The following is a 22799-nucleotide window of genomic DNA, read 5'->3' as shown; positions in this document are numbered from 1 at the left end:
TGCCCGTCATTCAGGTGAAAGTCACTCTTTGATGCAATTATTCGCGCCGCCCATGAGAGACTTTCGAACAAAATTGAATTAAAATGTTTTATTTTAACTTTGAAGCGTGCATTATGGAATGTTTTTAATTCCATGCTGTCTGTGTCGTATAATAACTTTTGTGTAAAATAAACTTTTTAATGGAAAATTGCTTAAATTAGCAGAATTTTTGCGTGAAATTTATTTTTTTTTCTGAGCAATTAAAAAATGGATGACTAATTTTCTATTTTTTTTTCTTTTTTCATTTCAGAATGATAGAAAAACTTGAAGGATTCATCGAGATATAAAATATTAGACCACATTCGTTTTTATCACACACACACACAAATTTGTAAATCATCATGACATTAAAATTAATCGATACAGTAACATTCACTCGACTGATTATTTTATTAGGTAAGTATCCTTCTTCGCATTTTTATTGCTTATCAGTCTTTGTCAGTATTTTATTACGAATCCATTTTTATGAGGTGTTTCATGCATATTGATATCCGAGTTGACGGTTCGAAACGATTTTCCAATGTCGATGATAATTTTATTGCCTTTGAGTGTTTCATACAGCTTTGATTCGCAATTCGACAGACATTTATATCATTATCAACACTCAACGGATATCGAATACAGCATTATAAGTGTAAGGCAATGTCATAAATAGCCCATTCGTCATTCCAACTTGGCTTTAGAATGTTGCTTCGTTTAATAATATTCTCACTTTTCAATTTATTTCATTGTCAAATCGTGCCAAAAGAATGTTTTGTTACCTTCAAAGGTTGGTGTGAGTTGCGAAACGTCAAAACAACTGCTGAAAATGCCAATTTCAATCCTCAAAAGTCTTCATTGCAGAGAATTTTCTTCAGCGAAACGGATCTCCATACGTTAACGAGTGAAATTTGTGTTGCTTTTCCTGAGTTACGAAGACTTGACATCGAAGGAGTTCATCTGAAACGAATCCAAGAAAAATCTCTTAACAATTGTAGTCGTTTAAAGTACATTAGTTTCTTCAACAATGACTTAACTAAAGTGCATCGAGATACATTCAAACGGAACACAGGCTTGCAATTCATCTCGTTATCATGGAACAAAATTACTCACGTTGAAATGTCGACTTTTTCATCACTTTTTCTGTTGGAAGAATTGGCGCTTGACAACAATCAATTGATTTTTATCGACTTTCGTGACATCGGGGAATTGACGAGACTCAAAATTATTCACTTAGGCAATAACCAACTGATAGAATTAGATGCACAATTGATTGTAAGACGATTTTCTGCATTGAAAAAAATTTATATTGAAGGAAATTTTCTGCCATGCAATCGTGTAGCGACAATTCTCGGAGTATTCGCATCAAATAACGTCACAATTGGCAAAGGAGTGTCGTATAGTCGCTCAGATGCTCATTACGAACGGAAAATTGTTAAGGATGTCGAATGTTTAAACGATAAAGATCATATTTCGTTGCTTGGAATGCGTTTAGGAGGAACAATTGACGAGTTTCAAGAGATTTCCGATACGAAAGACAACAAAATTGGTTGGATCATCGGAGGAGGAATAACAATCGCCTTAATTTTGATCATCGGAGCTTTGATTCTTTGCATCTATTATCGTAAAAGGCAAAATTCTTCAGCTGAATATTATTACGGGGCGTATGAAGCATCAGTAGAGCAAAAGTTTCCAGCTTCCCGTCAGGAAATGTATTGAAAATGTCAAAGAAGAGCGCTTTGGGATACCGAACGTCGATTATGCTGTCGATGAAAGATATAAATTTTATCTTAAAACTTGTGAAAAAGTTAAACGAACGATAGAGAGGGAGAGAAAAAAATAAATTGATGTGTCTTTATGATGATTTTTATTGCCAGTTATGAAGGCAATAAAAGGCATTTTATTGCGAAAACAATTTCCCTTGTTTCACATTCAATGAGTCTCATTTCTTTCCTCGATTTCCTTTTTCGCATCGGATATTCAAAAAAAAAATGTAGTGTTGAGCTTAAACATTATTGCAATCATGATAATATGCTTGACTTGTGATGACAAGCAATTTGAGATACAACAGTGTCACTTGAGGTTTTTTCTCTCGTCCTTTGTTTGAAAAGCAAAAAAAAAAAGTAATAGACTGTGTAAAGGCGATTAATTTTCCTGATAACCGTCGCACACAAAGGAACATTTTGTATGCGAGACACAAATACATGCCATTTCATGCCAGTTTGAACATCAAATGAATAAAAATCTATGAACGTCGGGGACGAACGACACAAAAAAAAAACGACGGAAGAAAAATGAAATAGATTTTCTTTTTACGATAACACGCAAGTGTACTCATTAATTCTGAGTGGTTTTGGATAACAACGTGAGGCGATTGAATTAGCAGGATTAGTTTTCAACCGAAAATTTCAGGGTCGAAAAAACTTTTAAGTCAAAATTTTATCATTTTTTTTTTCAAAAAATTTTGCATTTTTTTTTTCAACTCTTGAGTTTGACGCATCAATTTTTTTTAACAAAAAATATAAATATAAATAAAAATTTCAGAAAATTTTCATTTTTTAAAAATTTTTTTAATTAAAAATAAAAATTTTTATAAAAATAATTTAATTATTTTTTTTTTAATTTAATTTTTTTAATAAAAATTTAAAAAAATAATTAATTGAAACAAGAATTCAATTTATTTTTGAATTTAAAAATTAAAAATCAATTTATTAAAATTTAAATTATTATTTTTAAATATTTTTAGTTTCAAATAAAATTTTTATTAAAAATAAAGATTTCAGAAGATTTTCATTTTTTATTATTTTATTAACTCAAGTCAAACATTAAGCTTTAAAAAGTAAAAAGTCAAAAGTAAAAGTCAAAAAGTTTTTTCGACCCTGAAAAATTTGCTCCTTTTGTGTTTTTTGAACCAAAATAAGAATTTACATCAAAATTGCTGTTGAAAACAACAAAAAAAGTATTCATTATGAGCTTCTTTTGTCTTTGCTGAAAAAACTTGGTAGAAAATAGCTTCGTAAACACGTGTTGTTTTTCGACCTTCACGGAGTACAAACTATTTCTCCCCAAAATAATTAACAATTTATCAAGCAAAAAAAGTTTTACTTCATTAAAACATCATAATTTATCTTTCCTCATCCTCTCCGTGTCGCCGTTAAACATTCATTTCCTTTTAAGCAACACGCATGTGAACATCATAAAAAAGGGTTCATTTACAAAACTTTATGTTCACACACTTAATGAGTACGTCTCGCTGGCATTCTGACACACACATAAAATTATAATAATAATCTAGAGCACGACAAAATAGTTTCATTTTACATTTTAATACCTCACTCTTATCGCTTTCTCTCACATTTCGTCACTCAATAGTGGATTTTTTGTACCTATTTGTTCACAAATTGAGGATAAAGGATATTTTAACCCCATATCCAGGCAATTAATGACATGTGAGACATTTTGAAAAAGGATGATATGATCCCTTGTCGGTTACATTCCTTCAGAGGTTAATTAATACATCAGTCATCTTTTCATCTGTTGACTCAAAATCGCAAAAAGCACGTTGTCCATCGTCCTTGAAGAGCTATAAAGTTCACTCACATCACTCATCAGTCAAAAAAAAAACTGACAAAATCAGATTTTGCATGAAAATCCTGCACCTGTGCTCCCATATGAGTTGTTTGTGTGAATGAAGAGGAAAATGGGCCGACTTATTCAAATCCTCTTATGTTCATTCATCATCAAACTAACCGCTGCCACGTACTTTTTTTGTTGTTGGATGCTTTTATGTGTGAATTCGTATCACGCAAAAAATAACTTGACAGAAGAATCACACAATAGAATTAAATTCTGAGAGAAAAAAAAAGTGAAAAATCTGAACAATTGTCTCTCGTAGCACAAAACGCTTATAATTCATTCACGAAACAATGAAAATCAATACTCTTGACGGTTAAAGCTGAATTTGTTTATTTTTTTTCGTCATTTTCGTTGTTTGTACGTGAATTTTAATCTCCTTTAATGCTCCTGTGTGTGTGTGTGTCTAAATGGTACAAAATTAAAGCCGTATCGCGATGCTTCCTTTGAAAAGCTCTGTATTATTTTTGCACGATATACGTAATGTCATGGTTTCAACAGAACCACATTCACAGAGTAGATAAATATTTAAATAGTTCCATTGTTTGCTCAGATGAGTGAGTGTATTTGAAACGTTACTTGCTTTATTTGTCGAAATTTTGTTCGAGAAGTATCAAACAGATGGATGATGTACTGTGCGGCTTACAGAAGTGATGAATTGACCAAATGTCGAGAGTAACGAACGGGAGGTTTACAGAAGATTTTCTTCGAAAAGAGGTTTTATATCGGACTTTAGTTCGATACAATCCATTCTTTGGAGAAATAAACTTTAAGGATTTAATGTTTTGAACAGGAATTAGCTTTCGTTTTGCAAAATGCAGCAAAATCATTAATTAGTCCTTTATTGAAAATATTTGACCTTTGTATCCTTGCATACCATCAACATCATTTTCAATTCGAAGAGCGATAGATTCCATTAATTTTTGAAAGAATTTTGCATTACATTCAATATGTACATCCCGTTGCAACCAATATTTCATGTTAAAATAAATGCAGAAACGCAAGCATTTTGTTCTCTCGAATCAACTCTCTTTCCCTCTCTCGTACCGTAAAATATATGGATATGATGATATATCGACGAGAGTTGCTTACTTGCATTCGAAAGGCTTTTAAAATATGTATATTACTGCAAAGCGCATAGAAGCACTCGTTTTAGGAATTCCCTTTTATTAATATTAGCAATAAGTGAAATAGAAGATGTACTGCATTCCAAAAAGCTAATGATGCTGTACTTGATTTATATTACTTTAAAAGTTAATTGATACTCTGCTTCGACGGAATTTACACTTCTTAATGGAATTTTAAAAATAACTCTTTGATAAGGTTGATACAAACATTAAAAATATTTTCGATTTTAAAGAATTTTGAATATTTAATTTTATTATTTTATAATTTTATTTTATTTTTTTTTTCAGTTTCAATTTTTTGGCAGTTTTGAGATGCAAATTGATTAAAAATGATAAATTAGAGCCCTCTGACAATTTTTTATCCATTTGGAGCAAGATTTGACAAAAATTGCTTTGACACAGTTTTTGACATAGTTTTTCTCTTGATTTAGTTTTCAAAACAAAACTATGTCAAAGAAAAAAAATTTTTTCAGTTTCAATTTTTTGGCAGTTTTGAGTTATAAAATGATTAAAAATGATAAATTAGAGCCCTCTGATAAATTTTTATCCATTTGGAGCAAGATTTGACAAAAATTGCTTTGACACAGTTTTTGACATAGTTTTTGATTTAGTTTTTTTCTTGATTTGGTTTTCAAAACAAAACTATGTCAAAGAAAAAAAATTTTTTCAGTTTCAATTTTTTGGCAGTTTTGAGTTATAAAATGATTAAAAATGATAAATTAGAGCCCTCTGATAAATTTTTATCCATTTGGAGCAAGATTTGACAAAAATTGCTTTGACACAGTTTTTGACATAGTTTTTGATTTAGTTTTTCTCTTGATTTGGTTTTCAAAACAAAACTATGTCAAAGAAAAAAAATTTTTTCAGTTTCAATTTTTTGGCAGTTTTGAGTTATAAAATGATTAAAAATGATAAATTAGAGCCCTCTGATAAATTTTTATCCATTTGGAGCAAGATTTGACAAAAATTGCTTTGACACAGTTTTTGACATAGTTTTTGATTTAGTTTTTCTCTTGATTTGGTTTTCAAAACAAAACTATGTCAAAGAAAAAAAATTTTTTCAGTTTCAATTTTTTGGCAGTTTTGAGTTATAAAATGATTAAAAATGATAAATTAGAGCTTTGACACAGTTTTTGACATAGTTTTTCTCTGACAAATTTTTATCCATTTGGAGCAAGATTTGGTTGCTTTGACACAGTTTTTGACATAGTTTTTCTCTTGATTTAGTTTTTAAAACAAAACTATGTCAAAGGAACTTTTTTTTTCAGTTTCAATTTTTTGGCAGTTTTGAGTTATAAAATGATTAAAAATGATAAATTAGAGCCCTCTGATAAATTTTTATCCATTTGGAGCAAGATTTGACAAAAATTGCTTTGACACAGTTTTTGACATAGTTTTTGATTTAGTTTTTCTCTTGATTTGGTTTTCAAAACAAAACTATGTCAAAGAAAAAAAATTTTTTCAGTTTCAATTTTTTGGCAGTTTTGAGTTATAAAATGATTAAAAATGATAAATTAGAGCCCTCTGATAAATTTTTATCCATTTGGAGCAAGATTTGACAAAAATTGCTTTGACACAGTTTTTGACATAGTTTTTGATTTAGTTTTTCTCTTGATTTAGTTTTCAAAACAAAACTATGTCAAAGAAAAAAAATTTTTTCAGTTTCAATTTTTTGGCAGTTTTGAGTTATAAAATGATTAAAAATGATAAATTAGAGCTTTCTGACAAATTTTTATCCATTTGGAGCAAGATTTGACAAAAATTGCTTTGACACAGTTTTTGACATAGTTTTTGATTTAGTTTTTCTCTTGATTTGGTTTTCAAAACAAAACTATGTCAAAGAAAAAAAATTTTTTCAGTTTCAATTTTTTGGCAGTTTTGAGTTATAAAATGATTAAAAATGATAAATTAGAGCCCTCTGACAAATTTTTATCCATTTGGAGCAAGATTTGACAAAAATTGCTTTGACACAGTTTTTGACATAGTTTTGCTCTTGATTTGGTTTTCAAAACAAAACTATGTCAAAGAAAAAAAATTTTTTCAGTTTCAATTTTTTGGCAGTTTTGAGTTATAAAATGATTAAAAATGATAAATTAGAGCCCTCTGACAAATTTTTATCCATTTGGAGCAAGATTTGACAAAAATTGCTTTGACACAGTTTTTGACATAGTTTTGCTCTTGATTTGGTTTTCAAAACAAAACTATGTCAAAGAAAAAATTTTTTTTCAGTTTCAATTTTTTGGCAGTTTTGAGTTGCAAATTGATTAAAAATGATAAATTAGAGCCCCTCTGATAAATTTTTGATAAAAATAACTTAAACATTATAACGAAAGGCTAAATTTCTAACTTGTTTGTGTGAGTTTCGTAAATAATCTTATATTACAGTTAAAATTTCAGAGTCTCCTAATTATTTGTCGGCAGGATATCTTTAAGCTTATAGACCATAACTGAAACAGAGTGTCATATACACTCGTTTTTCTGTGTTACTCCAAAAATTTTCAGGAATAAATGTTGTTATATACAAATAGATCTCTCTATTTGCGCTGCGTGTGCAAACCGATCTGCATTTAAAACTTGGGAATACGAACAGCAAAGGACATGTACGTGTGGTCAAAAGTTTGCCATCTACTAATAATGTTCATCCATTTACAGCGGTGACACTCCCATAGAGTAATAAACTAAATTATATGTTTGTGTGTTACTCTCCAGACAAGAGATGTTGTTGTGTTGCAAAAATAATGATAATAATGGAAGCTGAGCTGTGTACTTTTAAATTTCGTACTCGTGCTTCTCGTGACCTGATGATACCCATAAATTGTTTTGATATTTTCGGAACGAAATTCAACAAAATGCAAATGATGACGACAAATAGTGTTGTGTGCAAAAAAGGAGAGAAATGAAGAAAGGAAGAGATTTCCTTCCGTTTCTTGTTTACTTATTTATTATCATGTTTTTAAAACTTATTCTTCTGCTGTACGGAGGAAGAAATTTTCAACTAAACAACAATGAAAGCACATAATTAGCTTAAATAAATAAATAAAAGTTATGGTAAGCTCATTAAAATATTAAAATAGGCATGATATCAAGAGAAATTATCTACAAACCCCGAATAATTATCGTCAGTACAAATGTTTCTCATTATAATTTTCCGTTTTTTAGCATTTCAGTTGAATAAAGTCAGTTTTTTTTTTGTTGTTGCAGGTGCATTAGGTAGACTAACAATAGGAACAATAGTAGGAAGAAACAGCATGCAACTTCAAGAGCCTCCTTCTTTTGTGCAAGAACCGCCATCGAGGTAAGATACTTTTCTTCTTCTTCTTCTCTTCTAATGATTAATCTTCTTTTACTCTCTCTTTATTGTTACAATAATCTATTGTTGTTTGCAGGATTCTTTTCGGAAATGATACAGGAACACAAGTCACTTGCACAGCGCATGGCAGCCCGATGCCAATTATTTCGTGGTTGCACAGAGATGGCACAGTTGTGAGTGCTGTTTCGGGTCTTAGGTGAGTTTTTTTTTGCACAATGAAACCTTTTGTTCGACGTTCCTTCGTTCTTTGAGGACCCTCTTATAAATCGTATCAGACAACATTGTCTTTTCTATGGCTCTTCTGAAAAAAAAAAAAATACAAAAAAAACCGTAAGAGACAAGTGTACTTTACTTTTGCAAACAAACGAAGATTTTTACAAGTAGTTGTTATTTGTAAAATGAATCTTCTCTTGTTATGCAAGTGAAAAATTAAATGAAAATCGACAGAATACTTTTCTCTCTAATTTCTCTCATTGATCGATTGACACTAATTTAATCGCCAACGAAGCTTCCTGATAATTGAATCAATGAACAATGAAATGAAACAGAAGAAAAACAACAAAAAATGCAGCAATTTTCATTAAAATTCCATCCATGTTTGATGATTTCTCTTGCTTAGCAAGACGTGAAACGTGAAAAAATGTATTTTTTTGTGTTAAAAAGTTAAATTCTCGGTAATCCCGATTTCGAATAGTTGAAATATTTGCATTTTTTTGCTGCGGCGACGACGATGGAGGATTAATTGGAATTAAATTCACAAAGTCACATTTTAGACACAGACAAAGTTAAAGTAGTTCTGAGTCTCTTGTGTTTTCAGTGACATTCAGAGACATTTATTTCTGCATGGCGATGACAACTTACATGAAAATCCTTTTTCTTGAAAGTGCACACGTGACATGACTCTCGTAATGTGCTTAATGTTGAAAAATTGATTAAACAAGATTTGTCGAGAATGAAAAAAAAATTTTTTTTGACCGATGACAATTCAAAAAAATTTTTAAAAAATGTAAAAAAAATTAAATTAATGTCAAAATCAAAAATTCTCAAAAAATTTCTTCAAAATTCTCACATTATAAAAATTGATTTATTTTTGAAAAAAAATTTAAAAATGTCGAAAATCAGAAAAATTAAGAATAAAATTTTAAAAATTAAGAAAATGGAGAATTTAATAAAAAAAAATGGGTGAGAATTTTTGAAAATTTTTTTTTCGCGCAAAACCTCCGCGAGGTCAAAACTAACATATTTCTCCATGGAACATATGCTCGGAAACGTATAGTTTGCTCACAAACCGGTCACAGTCAAATTTTGAATGAAAGTACAATAAAAATTTTATAAAAAATAAAAGTTCAACCAGATGGGTTAAGTAACAAAAGCAGTGATTTTGCATTTCAATGCTTTTCATCTGCTCTTACAGCTCGTAATAGGATAAAAAATAATGTAATATGTAAAAAGAATCTCTTTCGTGAAAAGAATTGAAAGCATCTATTCATAAAAGTAAATCTAAATTGATTCCTCTACACGTTGTTGTTACATTTGTAATGCACTTTAATGCAATAAAAGTAAAAAAAATATACATGTGTGATGATCATCATGATGCTTCTATTCATACAAAAAAATACTTGAGACAAGTATGCGGTGTCTGTTGCACCGGAAATTACGTTTTCGTTCTCAAGAAACATGTTGAAGATTTGAATTTTGTTGGAAAATTGTTATTTCTTGTACATATAAATGATTTTTCAAAATATTGCTCAGTCAGAAACGTAAATCAATTTTCTTCAGAATTAGTAATTCCCTTTATTTTACATGTTGATAAAGAAACTTGTTCAAAAGTTCCATTTCCATGTACCTAATAATTAATTAATCAAAATTGATTTTACCTGTTATGCATGTGTTCCGTCAGATAATAATAATATCTTCTCCATCATCCTCTGATATGGATAAAAAATTCATTTTGTTGAGATCTTTTTGATCCTCTTGCTTTTAAATTCCCAAAGTACTTCCTCCTTTTTCATTCAGTCGCATGAATATCTCTCGGCAGAGACAGGAAGAAAAGTTTACAACGTTGTGTTCGTGCAGGAAAGAAATAATAATGTAAGGGAATAGAGATAAGACACTTTCTTGAAACATCATCATTTTCCTGTCTCGTGCGCCTTTATCGTCGTCGTTACCTACTGTCGTCGTCGTTGTCGTTGCGTTATTATTATCAAATAATACCTACAGGTATAATAATCCATTGTCGTAATTTGCATATACGACATTCTTTATTGTTTTATCATCTCTGCTGTTGTTAGAAAGTGCATGTTGTCGCTCTGTGATGCCTAAAAGAGAAATATTAATGAAACATTTATGATATTTTACATTTTTTTTAAAAGAAAAAAAATGAAATTTTTTATAAAGAAAGAAAAATAGGATGATTACTATAGTAATAATCATTGCAATAAGGGATAAAAAAGAAAACAAAAGGCTTGTTATTCTTACCATCCCCAAGGTAATAAATATTTCTCTTTTTTTGTCGACTTCTTAAAAAAAAAATATTAAAAAAATATTTTTTCAACTTTTAAAATAATTTTAATGCAAAAAAATTATAAAACAAAATTATAAAAAAATTATAAAAATTAAAAAATTATAAAAAAAAATATAAAAAACTTTTTTTTTAAATATAAAAATTATTTTATTTTAAGTTGAAATTTTCAAAAATGTTTTTTTTTTCTATTTTTTTTAAATTTTATATTTTTTTCTTCGGAAAACTTTGAACACTTCATAACTTAAATTTTTCTCCATGAAACATATGCTCGGAGACGTATAGTTTTCTCACATACCGATCGATGTTAGATTTTTAAATGGAAATACAATATAAAAATTATAAAAATGACAGTTTCTCGATTAAAAACTTTTGAAGATAAGTAAAATTTTTTTTTTTCTATTTTTTTCCAACAGACAAACATCCGGCAACGGAACATTATATTTCCCTCCGTTCCTCGGACAATATTATCGATCAGACATCCATGAAGGAGTTTATCGGTGTCGTGCCTCAAACCAAGCGGGAACAATCCTCAGCAGAGATGTGTACATACGAGGAGGTAAATTAATTCAAAAATTCTCTTTCTCTCATGCAAAATTATTATTTTCCATCATCATCATGACAGTGGTTCGTCAAAACTACGAGATAAAAGTTGAAACACGAGAAGCCTACTTAGGTAATGCAATTTATTTGCGATGTGCAATACCGTCCAACGTGCAAGATTTTGTACGTGTTTCTGCATGGTATCGAGGCGATGAGATATTTTTACCCGAACGATTGGACATTGGTAAGTTTTTTTTTTGCATGTTTTATTACTTGACATGTCGTTCGAGAAATTATTATGTTATCTACAACATTGAATTTTGATAAAGTTTAATTTATTGTCAAGCTATGACATCCAATATTTTGTAATATTAATCATAAAATAATGATGAGCAAGCAAACAAACACGTCGTCGTCGTATGAGCAGTGACATGACACAAAAACTTAAAATTAGGAAAATTTCACAATTTTACCCCGAGAGACCATCACTGCATGCTTTTTGTCTCCTCTCTGTTCTACCACAAATCACAAATTGAATTATGTATACAGGCTCTTTGTCTCTCCTCTGTCTATGGTAAATCGACGACGCATATTTTATAGTGAAGAGAAATTAGGAAAAGGAACGTTCGACACATTCCATCTACACATATTCGATAGGCGTCTCTTTCAAAATTAAATGCAATCAATAACAAAAAGCGTCAATTTAATTTATTTGTGAGAAATTCTAACACACACTCTCGCAGCAGCGGAGGAACGTATACCTGCAAATATTTGTAGATTGTTTTGTAACAAACACACTCGTAGTCAGAAGCAGCTCGAGACAGATAAAATCATATATCGAGACAGAAGAAACTAAAATGTAAATTATGTGAAATGAAAATCAGGAAATTGGAATATGTGGTTTGCATGTTAATGTACACACACGCTCTTGACGTATTTTTGCGTTGTAATTCAAAAGCTTTATCTCTACGTACGTCTCTCGAACTATCGATTAGTGAATTTTTGTACAAATGATAAATAATAATGATTAAATTTAAATGGAAATGGTAGGAAATGGAAGAACCAAAAATCCAATTTGCGTATTTTTGTCTTTTAAATTAATTTTCTCTACTAAAATCGATGAATATTTATTTAAAATAAAAAAAAATGTAAAAAGTGTCATTACCGTAATGTAGATAATTCTAAGAGAATTTAAAAATCATTTTTTTTATATTTTTTGTTTCAAATTTTTATTATTGAATTTTTTTTTTGAAAATTTTGAAATTTTAATTAATATTTTATTTTTTTCTTATATTATTTTAAAATTGTCATTTAACTAAAAAATTTAAATTAAAAAAAATACAAAAATTTATATATTTTATTTAAAAATTATCATTTTAGGTAGTTAAAAAAAAATTGTTTAAAAAAAATATCAAAATTTAAGAGAAGTTGTGTTTGTTTTACTTCAAAATTAACCTTTTTTAAATTTATTTATATTTTTTCGTTTTGTTTCAGTTTTTATATTTTTTTTCTCTTAGCATTATCTACATTACGGTAATCCTTTTTTTGTTTGTTAAATGACATAAAACGGTAATTCATGACACTAAATAAAGAGACATCAGTCACGAATTCACTTTTAAACAAGATTTAGCGAAATTTATAACGTGCAAAGTATTTTTTAGGTACCGGAGATAGAAGATGAAAAACGCGAGAAAGTTGATAATCCTCAATAAGCCACTGTTGTCTGAAAATATTTATGCAAGAAAATGAAAATTGATATTCTCTTCCGTGATTTTTTTTTCGCACATTTACGTTAACACGTTTAGACAAGAGTTTTCTCGAAAAGACTCTTTTTTTTTGTATTATACAAACAAACATATTCAAATCTCGGTAATAATGATAATAAGAAAGATAATAAATCAATTACTTGTTGGATTTTCGCAACTTTGCCCTGACACTGTTTGTTCATGTCGCTTTGGCATTTAACGTGACATGACATTTATGGATAATGATCACATAATAATTTTTATTCCATATGCCTTCGAGGTAAATCCTGCCAAAATAATATTATTTGATATGTTGCATGTGTGACGAGAGACGAGAATTTAATCGAGAATCTAGATGTAAATATAATTAAAAGATAAATTTTAAATTAAAATAAACATGAAATTTGTGTAGTTTTATCTCTTTTTAGTCTAATTGAAATTTGTAGCAATTTCTTTGATCCTTTTTTTTTAATTTACTGCTGAGTTTGTTCCTTTTGTGTTGCGAACAATTGACTCCCAAAAACTTCTACTTTGTAAATAAATTAAAATTTTCATGTTCGAAGCAGTAAACAAGCTATGCGCTCTTTTGTGTAACTATCAATATTATTTGAAGTAAAACAAAGAAAATTTTATTCAAATATCCGTAATGTTCTCCGTGCATGCAAAACACAATAAATGCAATGGTCTTGTAACGCCCGAGGCGATCATTCCTTTCAATAATTCCTAATTCTCTGTTCGAATAACATGTGCAAGAGAACTTGGTTATTCATCAAAATATTGTACAAAATACGAGATATGAAGTACAGAAAGTTGATTAGATAATATTTCGACATGAAGATAGGTTGTAATAAAATTTTACTTTTTATAATGAAAAAAAAAATCAAAAAGTTTATCGTATAAAAGGATGAAATTGATAAAAATCGATAAATTTACATTAAAATTGTATGTTAGGCCGTTGCAAAATTTTTTCTATATTTTTTGCCTCATTTCAAAAGTTCAAAAACCAAAGGGACAAAATAAAAAAAAAGTTAAAAATTTCATTAAAATTGATAATTTTTTGAACTTTTTCCATATTTTTTTAAAAATTTTCAAAATATTTTCAATTTTCAAGAATCTTTGTATTGAAAAAGGAAATTTAACATGAATTTCTTTTCTAAAAATATTTTCAAAAAAATTATTTTTCAAATTTTTTTTAAAGTTATTTTTATGAAATTTTTTTTGTTTAAATTTTTAACTTAAAGTATTATAAGATCAATTTAAAATCATTAAATCTCAATGTAGATACCATAAAAAACAACTAAAATATTCATTAATGATCAAAAGTTGTTTAAATTTTTTCATTTTGTATTAAAAAGTAATTTAAAACTTTTTTTTTTATTTTGTCCCATTTTGAAAAAAAAACGTTTGGGTCAAAAACATCGAAAAAAAAAATTTGGAACGGCCTTATGCTCAATATTTTATGTTCCTTTTGCAAACAAAAATTCTGTTAAAAACAAAAATTGCATCTGTTTTGCAAAATCACGAAAAAGAAAAACAAAAATCCATCAAATTATTAAAAAAAAATATCCAGCAAGTTTTTCATATTCTGTCAGTTATTCATATCCTTCGTTTACTCGCTGATGTTTTCAAAATATAATGATAATGAAAAAAAACTTCTGAAAAAAACTCATAAGCCTAAAAAACGAGTTTTTTTTTATATCATCGTTCATCACATTTATTTTTATGAAAACTTTGATGGCTAAAACGCATCAGTTTTTTTTTCGGTTTTCTGTCCGATTTTACAAAGTTTAAAGATTTTTTTTTATTTTTTTAATGATGAATTTCGTTAAAAAAAAAAAACAAAATATATGTGAAGAGCATTCTCTTTACATTTTCCATTTATTTATATTTGCATTGAGGCTTTTCATGGAATCAATATTAAAATAATTGGCAATAAGAGATAGAGAGACGAAAGGAAAATGGAATGTAGGGTAAGCCAATATATTTGTTTATTGCGAATATGGTTACATTCATTAATCTGAGCAACACGGAGGAACAAAAATTCTCAATTTGATGAATAATTTCTTATTATTTTGGTAAAATTCATGTTTTTGGTTGAGAAATTTCTCGTTTTAATTGATTTTTTAAAAGAAAAAAATTAAAATTTTCGTTAAAAATTTTTTTTTTGTTGCAGTGTGATAAATATAGCTTTCGCAGTAATGTACACACGAGATAATTGTTGCCTTTGTTTGTGCAAAAGTGCATCCAGGCATAATATTCAATTCAATTAATTAGAAAGTCATTGATTAAATTTGATAAAGATAACATCAAACGAGCCACACATGACAAGAAATGGTTACTTTTTGACCTGAAAATCAAAATGACGCATTCAATTGTAAATTTTCATCGATATTTTTTCATGGAGACGCCTTGCACGTTTCTTTTTCATCTGTGGATGACTACGCACATCAATTATTATTTCCTTCAAATAAATAGACAATGTACATGATACGAAACATGTATTTAATCAGAGATTACAAGTTATCATGAATAATTTTAAATGCAAAACAGGAAATTGTATGTAGACTTATAACATCCTGTGCCTCGCTGCTCGCAACTGTATCACAAATGAATGTCACACATGTGTTGTCGTTCATTTGCGTTTCACTAAAACATGCTGTTAGCCATTGAAATCCCCCGATCTCGGCATTCATTAATTAAATACACACCCGATTCGCATGTATTTGAACGATAATCCGGTTCATTCGACGTCGTCAATGAAGTCTCTGAAAAAAAAGCTCCGAGTTTGCGTATAGAATTTCACATAAGGTCGCTCCAAATTTTTTTTTTGAACTTTTTGTCACAAAAACTTTTTTTCAAAATTTAAAACTTTTATTAAAAGTTGCTTGAAAAATTATGAAAACTGACAAAAAAATTAATTTTTAGTGAAATTTTTATTTTTTTTTTTATTTTTTCATTTTGTATGGAAAAGTATTTCAAAAATATTTTTTTTATTTTGCCCTCGTTTGGGACAAAAATATAAAAAAAAAAATTTGCAACGGCCTAAAATAGAAAATATACGTTTTTCGGGCATTTGCGAAAATGTGTGAGCGGAAATACTTTTTGCATGTTTGTCTGTCAAATGTCCATCTCTTTTCGCAATTTCTCTTTGGATGCCATTATTTTTCCATTTTATTTACGAGTTAAGTTGTTCAGGATGATTTCGCACTAAAATAAAACTTTTTTTTTGTCTTTTTTTGCTAAACAGGAGGACGTTACATTGTTACAACCGGAAATGGAGATCTGTACATTAGAAGTGTACGTGCCGAAGATGGATTGAAACGTTTTTCCTGTTTGACCATAAATTCACTCACGGGCGAGCGTAAATCCAGCGACTCGATTTTATTGTCGATTAAAGGTAAGATAAAAAGCTTGATTCTTGAAAGTTTTATTTTTTGCCCTTTTTTTCTCTTGCATCGTTATTTGTCTTTTAGTTTGTGTGTGAGATGAAATCCCTCGGTTGTACACGTTTTCGGTTAGAGTAGAAAATAAATATTATTTTGATTTGGACATGTTTCTACTTTACTGCTATTTTTATTTCATTTGGTAGTTTCTATGTACTCTCTGATTTGCTCTGATGGGGATTTATTTTTGCACGAAACTAACACGAGCCGAATAATAATAAAAAATCAATACTAATCACATTTGTGACAGCTCAATATTGTCAACTTTTTCTTCTCAACATTAAATTTTTCTCCTTTCTTCCGTATTTTTTGCAGAAGTATCAACGAACATGGCACCTCAAACGAGTCAAAAATCCGTAATTGAACTCAACATGGATAACTCGAATGACGTTCATCTGCCTTGCAACATTCAAGGAAACCCTCTTCCTGTTTTCACGTGGTTTCGTGTATCAGATTCAGGTGCTCTTTATCCTCTGCCATCGTCGCAACGCATAATTCCCGCACAAACGATTCTCTTTATTCGGAGTGTCGATGATCGTGATGCTGGAAGATGGATTTGCAAAGCTTCCAATCAGTATGGGGAACAAAAGTTGGAAATACGCTTGACTGTGAACAACTATTTATCCGTTCATATCAATCCTCAAGTTCAAATTGTGAATTATGGAGGGAATGTAGTTTTTAATTGTTCGATTACGGATCAAACTGTTTCGAAAATCGAATGGTATCACAATGGAAAATTAATAACGGATTTGCGACAAAATGATCAAAAGTATGATTTTTTTGTGTTAAAAAATTTTTTAATTGAATTTTTAAAAAATTATTTAATTTGTATAAAATTTTAAAAAAAAATTTAATTTAATTTTTATAAAATTTTTATAAAATTTTAATTTAATTTTTTTTTAAATTTTATATACCTAAATATTCATATAAAATTGTAACAAAGTTGAAAACTTCATTGAATACTTTTTTTAATATTTTTCTTTTATTTTTTTAATAGACATGTTTTATTGGCGCCAAATTCTTTAGCAGTAAATCACATTGGAAAAGAAGATCGCGGATTGTATCAATGTTTAGTAAACAACGTTAAACTAAGCGCACAAGCAGGAGCTGAATTAAAACTCGGCGGTAAGTACTAATTTATCGATTTCTTCTAATTTTTTGCTTTTTTGTAGACATCATAAATAACGATGAGTGTCAAAACTTGGTGAAAAACTTCCTCGAAGCAAATTTTAACGCCTGTCTCTTCAAACAAACGTTTCTCAAACGCAGGCAAAAGAGAGGAGGAATGATAAATGAAATGTCTGTTTGTTCAAAGCCTTCGTAGACAGTTTAATTTGACATCTAATGGTCGTCTTGTTTGCAATGCTGTTGTGATATTTGTTGTAAATGTTTCAAATACTACTTTGTTTTTGATGCGATTTTCAAAAACAAATTTTTTGATTTTTAGAGCATTAAGACCCTCAACGTTAACTTAAGCCTTCATTTGCTTAATTTTGACATCCGAAACGAAAGTTACAACTGACGAGTGAAATTTTTGATTTTTCATGATTTTCATATTGAAAAATTTATAAATATGAATATTAAAAAAAAATACGTAAAAAAATCCGTAAAAAATACGTAAAAAAATAAAAAAAAATCTAATGCCTTTTTGATGGTTGAAAGCTTGAAAATTGAAAAATATGAAAATATACAAAAAAAAAATTTCAAAATATTTTTTTCAAAATTTTTGATGTATCAGTTCAGAATTTAAATTTTTTTGAATTTTTCAAATTCAAATTTTCTTAATTTTAACTTCCGGAAAGAAAATTCAAACATATACTACAATTTAAATTTTCTTGCTAATTCAATCTATTTTTTAAATAGAACGAAGAAAATTTCATTCGCCTCTCAATGTAAAAGATACGAAAGCAAAGCAAGGTGTTTATTTAAAAACAAATACTCATTATATCTGAAAGTCACAAGCAATTCAACACTTTACAGATTTTTCTGCACGATAATTACTCATTCTTTGCACAAACAAGATATCCACACGGCAAAACAACATCCCCCACAATTAATGTTGTGATAATATTTTGTGTAATTCATGCATTTATTATTCATAACAAACACGTCTTTGTTAAAAACTCCGACTTTATCATGGAACAGGACTAATGCATGGCACAGATTACGACAACACACTCTAAAAAAACAAAAAAAGCGGAAATGCCTTTCTTTTGTTAAAAAATTGTCTAAATTGAGCGCATTTTCTTCCAAATCCCGAAGAAAAACGAAATTTTTTCCCGTAACATGTTAAAAAATCAAAAAGTACTAAACCAAATGAAAAGCAGAGACTACACTCTCGGATAAAGAGTGAGAATTGCAAACATAAGAGAAAATGCAAAAAAAAAAATTGTAGAACATATTGTAAAATTCATGAGTTTCAATGGCAGAACAATGACTCCCACAGAATGGATTTTCATATTCAGAGAGAGAAGTGCATATGAATACAGAAAAAAAAAAACAAGAGGGATGAATAATAACACAGAGGAAAAAGTACGCTTTTTATTTTTTTTTCCGTGAATAGCAATAACAAAACAATAATAATAATAGAAGTGGCATTTAGTTATTGCAAATTTAGCGTTGTTGTTTCTTGATTTTTTTTTGCACGAGAAACAATTGTTCCCTCTCAACTACTGCAGTTTTCTAATGCTTCATGGCACAAAAAAAGGGAGTGAAAATAAAAACAACTTGCTAAACATGAGCAATGAACACACATTTGCATACATGGCAAATAATAAAAACTAATAATATTCATGTAGGATCAGATAAGTAGCATCAACGAGCAGAGAATCGTCCTTGTTTAGCAATATTTTCTGTTTTTCTCTCTCGAACGAATGCAAAATCTGTGTCTGAACCTTTTTTTTTAGCGAGTTTGTTTGCGAAAAAATGTGCAAATAATAATTAAACGGGATTTTAGTGATATAAAAAATAATTAAAATGGGTGCATTTTTTGTATTGTTAGAATTTTTTTGCCCATATGAAAATGTAATAAATTTTGAATAACAGCAGAGGATTTGAAAATGCAGAAATTCATTCGTTCGTGTAACATTAAAATGAAATACGAAAAGAACTTGTTGCAAGTTATTGTTAAACTCAATTTCATTAGTATCAAATCAATGACCTGTCACAATAAAACTTTCACAAACTGCATTAACTTTCATGATTTCATAAACTTTTTTTTAGGTTTCACAGAGAGAACAAAACGAGTTTCCAATGTCATCTACACTTATCATTCTCTCGTATTTCACACGAAAAAGTCGAGTATCGATAAAAAAAAGTTTTTTTTTTGCAAACAACAATTGCTGCCCGTTAGCGACATCACATCATCGGGAATTGTGTTATTGATATGAGTGACGATGAAAATTTAACACCGTGCGTCGTCATCGTTCTATGGGAGTGAAATGAAACTCGTGAAATAAATTATTTGTAGACACACAGGAAGTGACCTAATATTTCATCCGAAATAGACCGACGGTATCTTTAACTCGTATTTTTGCAATTTTCAGGTAATGTGCGGTTTTGGAGACTTTTTGAATGAACGTGTTTTTGTCAATCACGCAAAACTCAAATATTTATGAACAATAAAGGAGACAAAACGACGGGAAAAGTGATCAAAAATGTGTGAATTGAATAAATGCGGAATAAAAGAGTCGGCAGAACAAACGGAAAAACATAAAAATGATAAATGACATGATATTTCGAGTGTATATCGAGAGAGTTGTTGCTTTTAAATCCCTGCAATATAAATGATTGTTTTTATTATTTGCCGTATCATCGTCATAATGCCCATAAGAAACACTTTTCCGTTTCTTTGAAGAAATATATGTGGATAGGAAATTATTATTTTTCTCTACATTTTTTTTATTAATCGACCGCATTTTATACTCAAGCACGTCTTCGCAGTTGTAGTGAAAAATTGGAAAAATATCACATGAGCAACCAATCTCTGTATAAAAGGATTTTAATTCGAAAATCGTGTTAAATTATGTGAGGAAAAGAGAAATCTCTGTCTGTGTCGTAGTTACAATGTATCTTGGAAAGAAACTTTGCTGCATGATTGCCTCTTTCTTTCTCATTTTACGTCGTCTGAAGATACTTCTTGACCAATTGTTCCAATAAAAGCGAAAGAAAAACTAAAAAGTTTACCTCTCCATAAAAACTATATGGCGTTAATATCAAGAAAAGCAGCAACAAAACAACAAAAACCGAACAAAAGCACATTTTTCAACTTATAACAACAACAACAGTGAACGAAGAAACCCTTAATTTATCAGTTTTTCAGCTTGTTCTGGTCGATTAAATTGATCTTACTTCGATTTTGTGTGCGAAACGGAAAAACAGACAAGAAACTTATGGCAGAAACGAAGACAAAGAAACGAAAACTTTTTAAAAGAATGAGAGAAAAGATTCAATCGTTGTAATTAATTGCAGATATTTTTATCGAAACGGTTAACACAACATCAACTTTTAGCCAAGATTGCGCTGCAGTGAAAATACTGCACTACCGATTATAAATTAGCTCACAATTTTAATGGCTTTTTCTCGGAAGTGAACGACGTCAGTTGCTTCATTAAGTTCTTGCGCACACAAAAAAATCTTTTGATGAAAAATCGAAAAAAAATATTTAAAAAATAAAAAAAAAATTTAAAAAATAATAAAAAATTAAATTTTCATAAAAGTTGAAAATTTCTTTTTTTATTATTTTTTTAATATTTTTTAATTTTTTTTTTTATATTTCTTAAATTTTTTTTTTAATTTTTTTAATATTTTTTAATTTTTTTTTATATTTCTTAATTTTTTTTTTTTATATTATTTAATATTTTTTTATTCTTTTAAAAGCAACAATTTTCGCGCTAAACATTCCTTAAGTCATAAGAATCACTTTTCTCCATGAAGCATATGCTCGAAAACGCATAGTTTTTGCCACAAGTGCTTAGTTTCAACTTTTGTAAGGCAAAATCAATATAAATTTTATAAAAAAAGGTTTTGAAAATTTTGGCATCAATTTTTGAGTTTAGTTAAAAGAACTTTTCTTGAAGGCATTTTTCGTGTGACATAAGCCTCTTACGAAACTTTGTCACATACAGCGTTTCAAAAAGAAAAGAAAAAAAATTCAAAAGAAGACTTTCATGCAAAGTACCTGACACTCGTAATATTTTACATTTATGAATAATTTGAAGTTCTCTATTATCACGTTCAACCATAAATATCTCGTCCTGAGGCAGTTATTATGAACCGTGAATCCAGACGACAAAAAAAAAGTATGTCGCACACAAAAGGTGAGACGACGAGAACAAAATCGGGATGACATTCAGTTATTTTACGCCTGCATTGTTTTATCTCCTCGCACAACATAAGCTCAAAGTTGTTACTATTTTCGGGATAGGAGTTAAAGTTTTGTACGAATGCATTGTCTGCGCGAAAATCTCATTATTTTCCATTATTTTATGTCAGTCCGGTGTGCAGTCATTTTTTGAACAAACACAAGCATGGCATCGTCGTAGATAATGATGACACAATTTACAACTCTGTCATCAACAACACACAGAAAAAAATTTAATGGAGTCAATTTTTTGTTTTTTTTTTCAGATACAATTCCCGAGCTCATCTACACTTTCATCGAGCAAAATGTACGTTCAGGTCCTCATATTTCGCTGAAATGCTCCGCTACAGGATCTCCGCCGCCCCAATTCACATGGCTTCTCGATTCGCAACCCATTTTGGATATATCGACAACACATCGTTACGCCATCGGACAATATGTTGATGCGTCGGGCGACGTAATTTCGCATTTGAATATTTCACATGTCAGAAGTGATGATGGCGGGCTTTACAAATGCACAGCATCTAATTCAATCGGTTACGTAGAACATGCAGCGAGACTAAATGTTTACGGTAAATTGAACAGATCAATATTTTCCCTTTTTTTTCTGTCTCCGGATTTTTTCGTCGTAAAAAGGCAAACATGCATCATTAAAATTAAAATGCAAATTGAAAATGCTTTTTTTTGTGAAATTGTGTGACGAATTCGTTCGTTATTTGGGGCAAAAATTCACGTCAGTGCAAAAAAAAAAATTGTAGCAGTGAAACTTAAATTGGTTCGAGGAATTTTTTGCACGAAAAACGGACTTCACTTTTTATTTAGGTTACAAAAACACACACACACACATGTATATAGGTTGGATGCATAAACGAAATTAAAAATCAATATTATTCATGAACACAATCGCCTCTGCACTGCTCAATGAAAATTCCCGGAAAACAAGAGATTTTTGTAAATGCACCAAAAGCCGCTTCAAATGAAAATCTAAAATAAAGTCCAATTTTTTTTTTTTAATAAAATGAGGGAACAAAATTTTTTTTAAAGATTTTTTTAAGAGATATGCTATTTTAAAATATATTTCAAATACTTCATATAAA

General features: G+C 29.3%; 1 protein-coding gene across 1 annotated transcript in view; it reads left to right on the top strand.

Moving 5' to 3' along the window:
• Nucleotides 1-22799, top strand: part of LOC134833478 (cell adhesion molecule Dscam1) — a 38901-nt gene that overhangs the window by 6450 nt on the left and 9652 nt on the right. Inside the window, exons 2-10 of the mRNA XM_063847796.1 lie at nt 290-435; nt 7980-8073; nt 8165-8284; nt 11026-11168; nt 11235-11396; nt 16145-16294; nt 16656-17109; nt 17338-17465; nt 21969-22274. Coding sequence (XP_063703866.1) covers nt 381-435; nt 7980-8073; nt 8165-8284; nt 11026-11168; nt 11235-11396; nt 16145-16294; nt 16656-17109; nt 17338-17465; nt 21969-22274 — 1612 coding nt within the window. The 5' untranslated portion in view covers nt 290-380. The remainder of the gene's footprint in view (nt 1-289; nt 436-7979; nt 8074-8164; nt 8285-11025; nt 11169-11234; nt 11397-16144; nt 16295-16655; nt 17110-17337; nt 17466-21968; nt 22275-22799) is intronic.

The sequence above is a fragment of the Culicoides brevitarsis genome, chromosome 3 (assembly GCF_036172545.1).
Source record: "Culicoides brevitarsis isolate CSIRO-B50_1 chromosome 3, AGI_CSIRO_Cbre_v1, whole genome shotgun sequence".
Lineage (NCBI taxonomy): Eukaryota > Metazoa > Arthropoda > Insecta > Diptera > Ceratopogonidae > Culicoides > Culicoides brevitarsis.
Note: the sequence above shows the minus strand (reverse complement) of the source record. Positions and strands in the feature narration are given on the sequence as shown.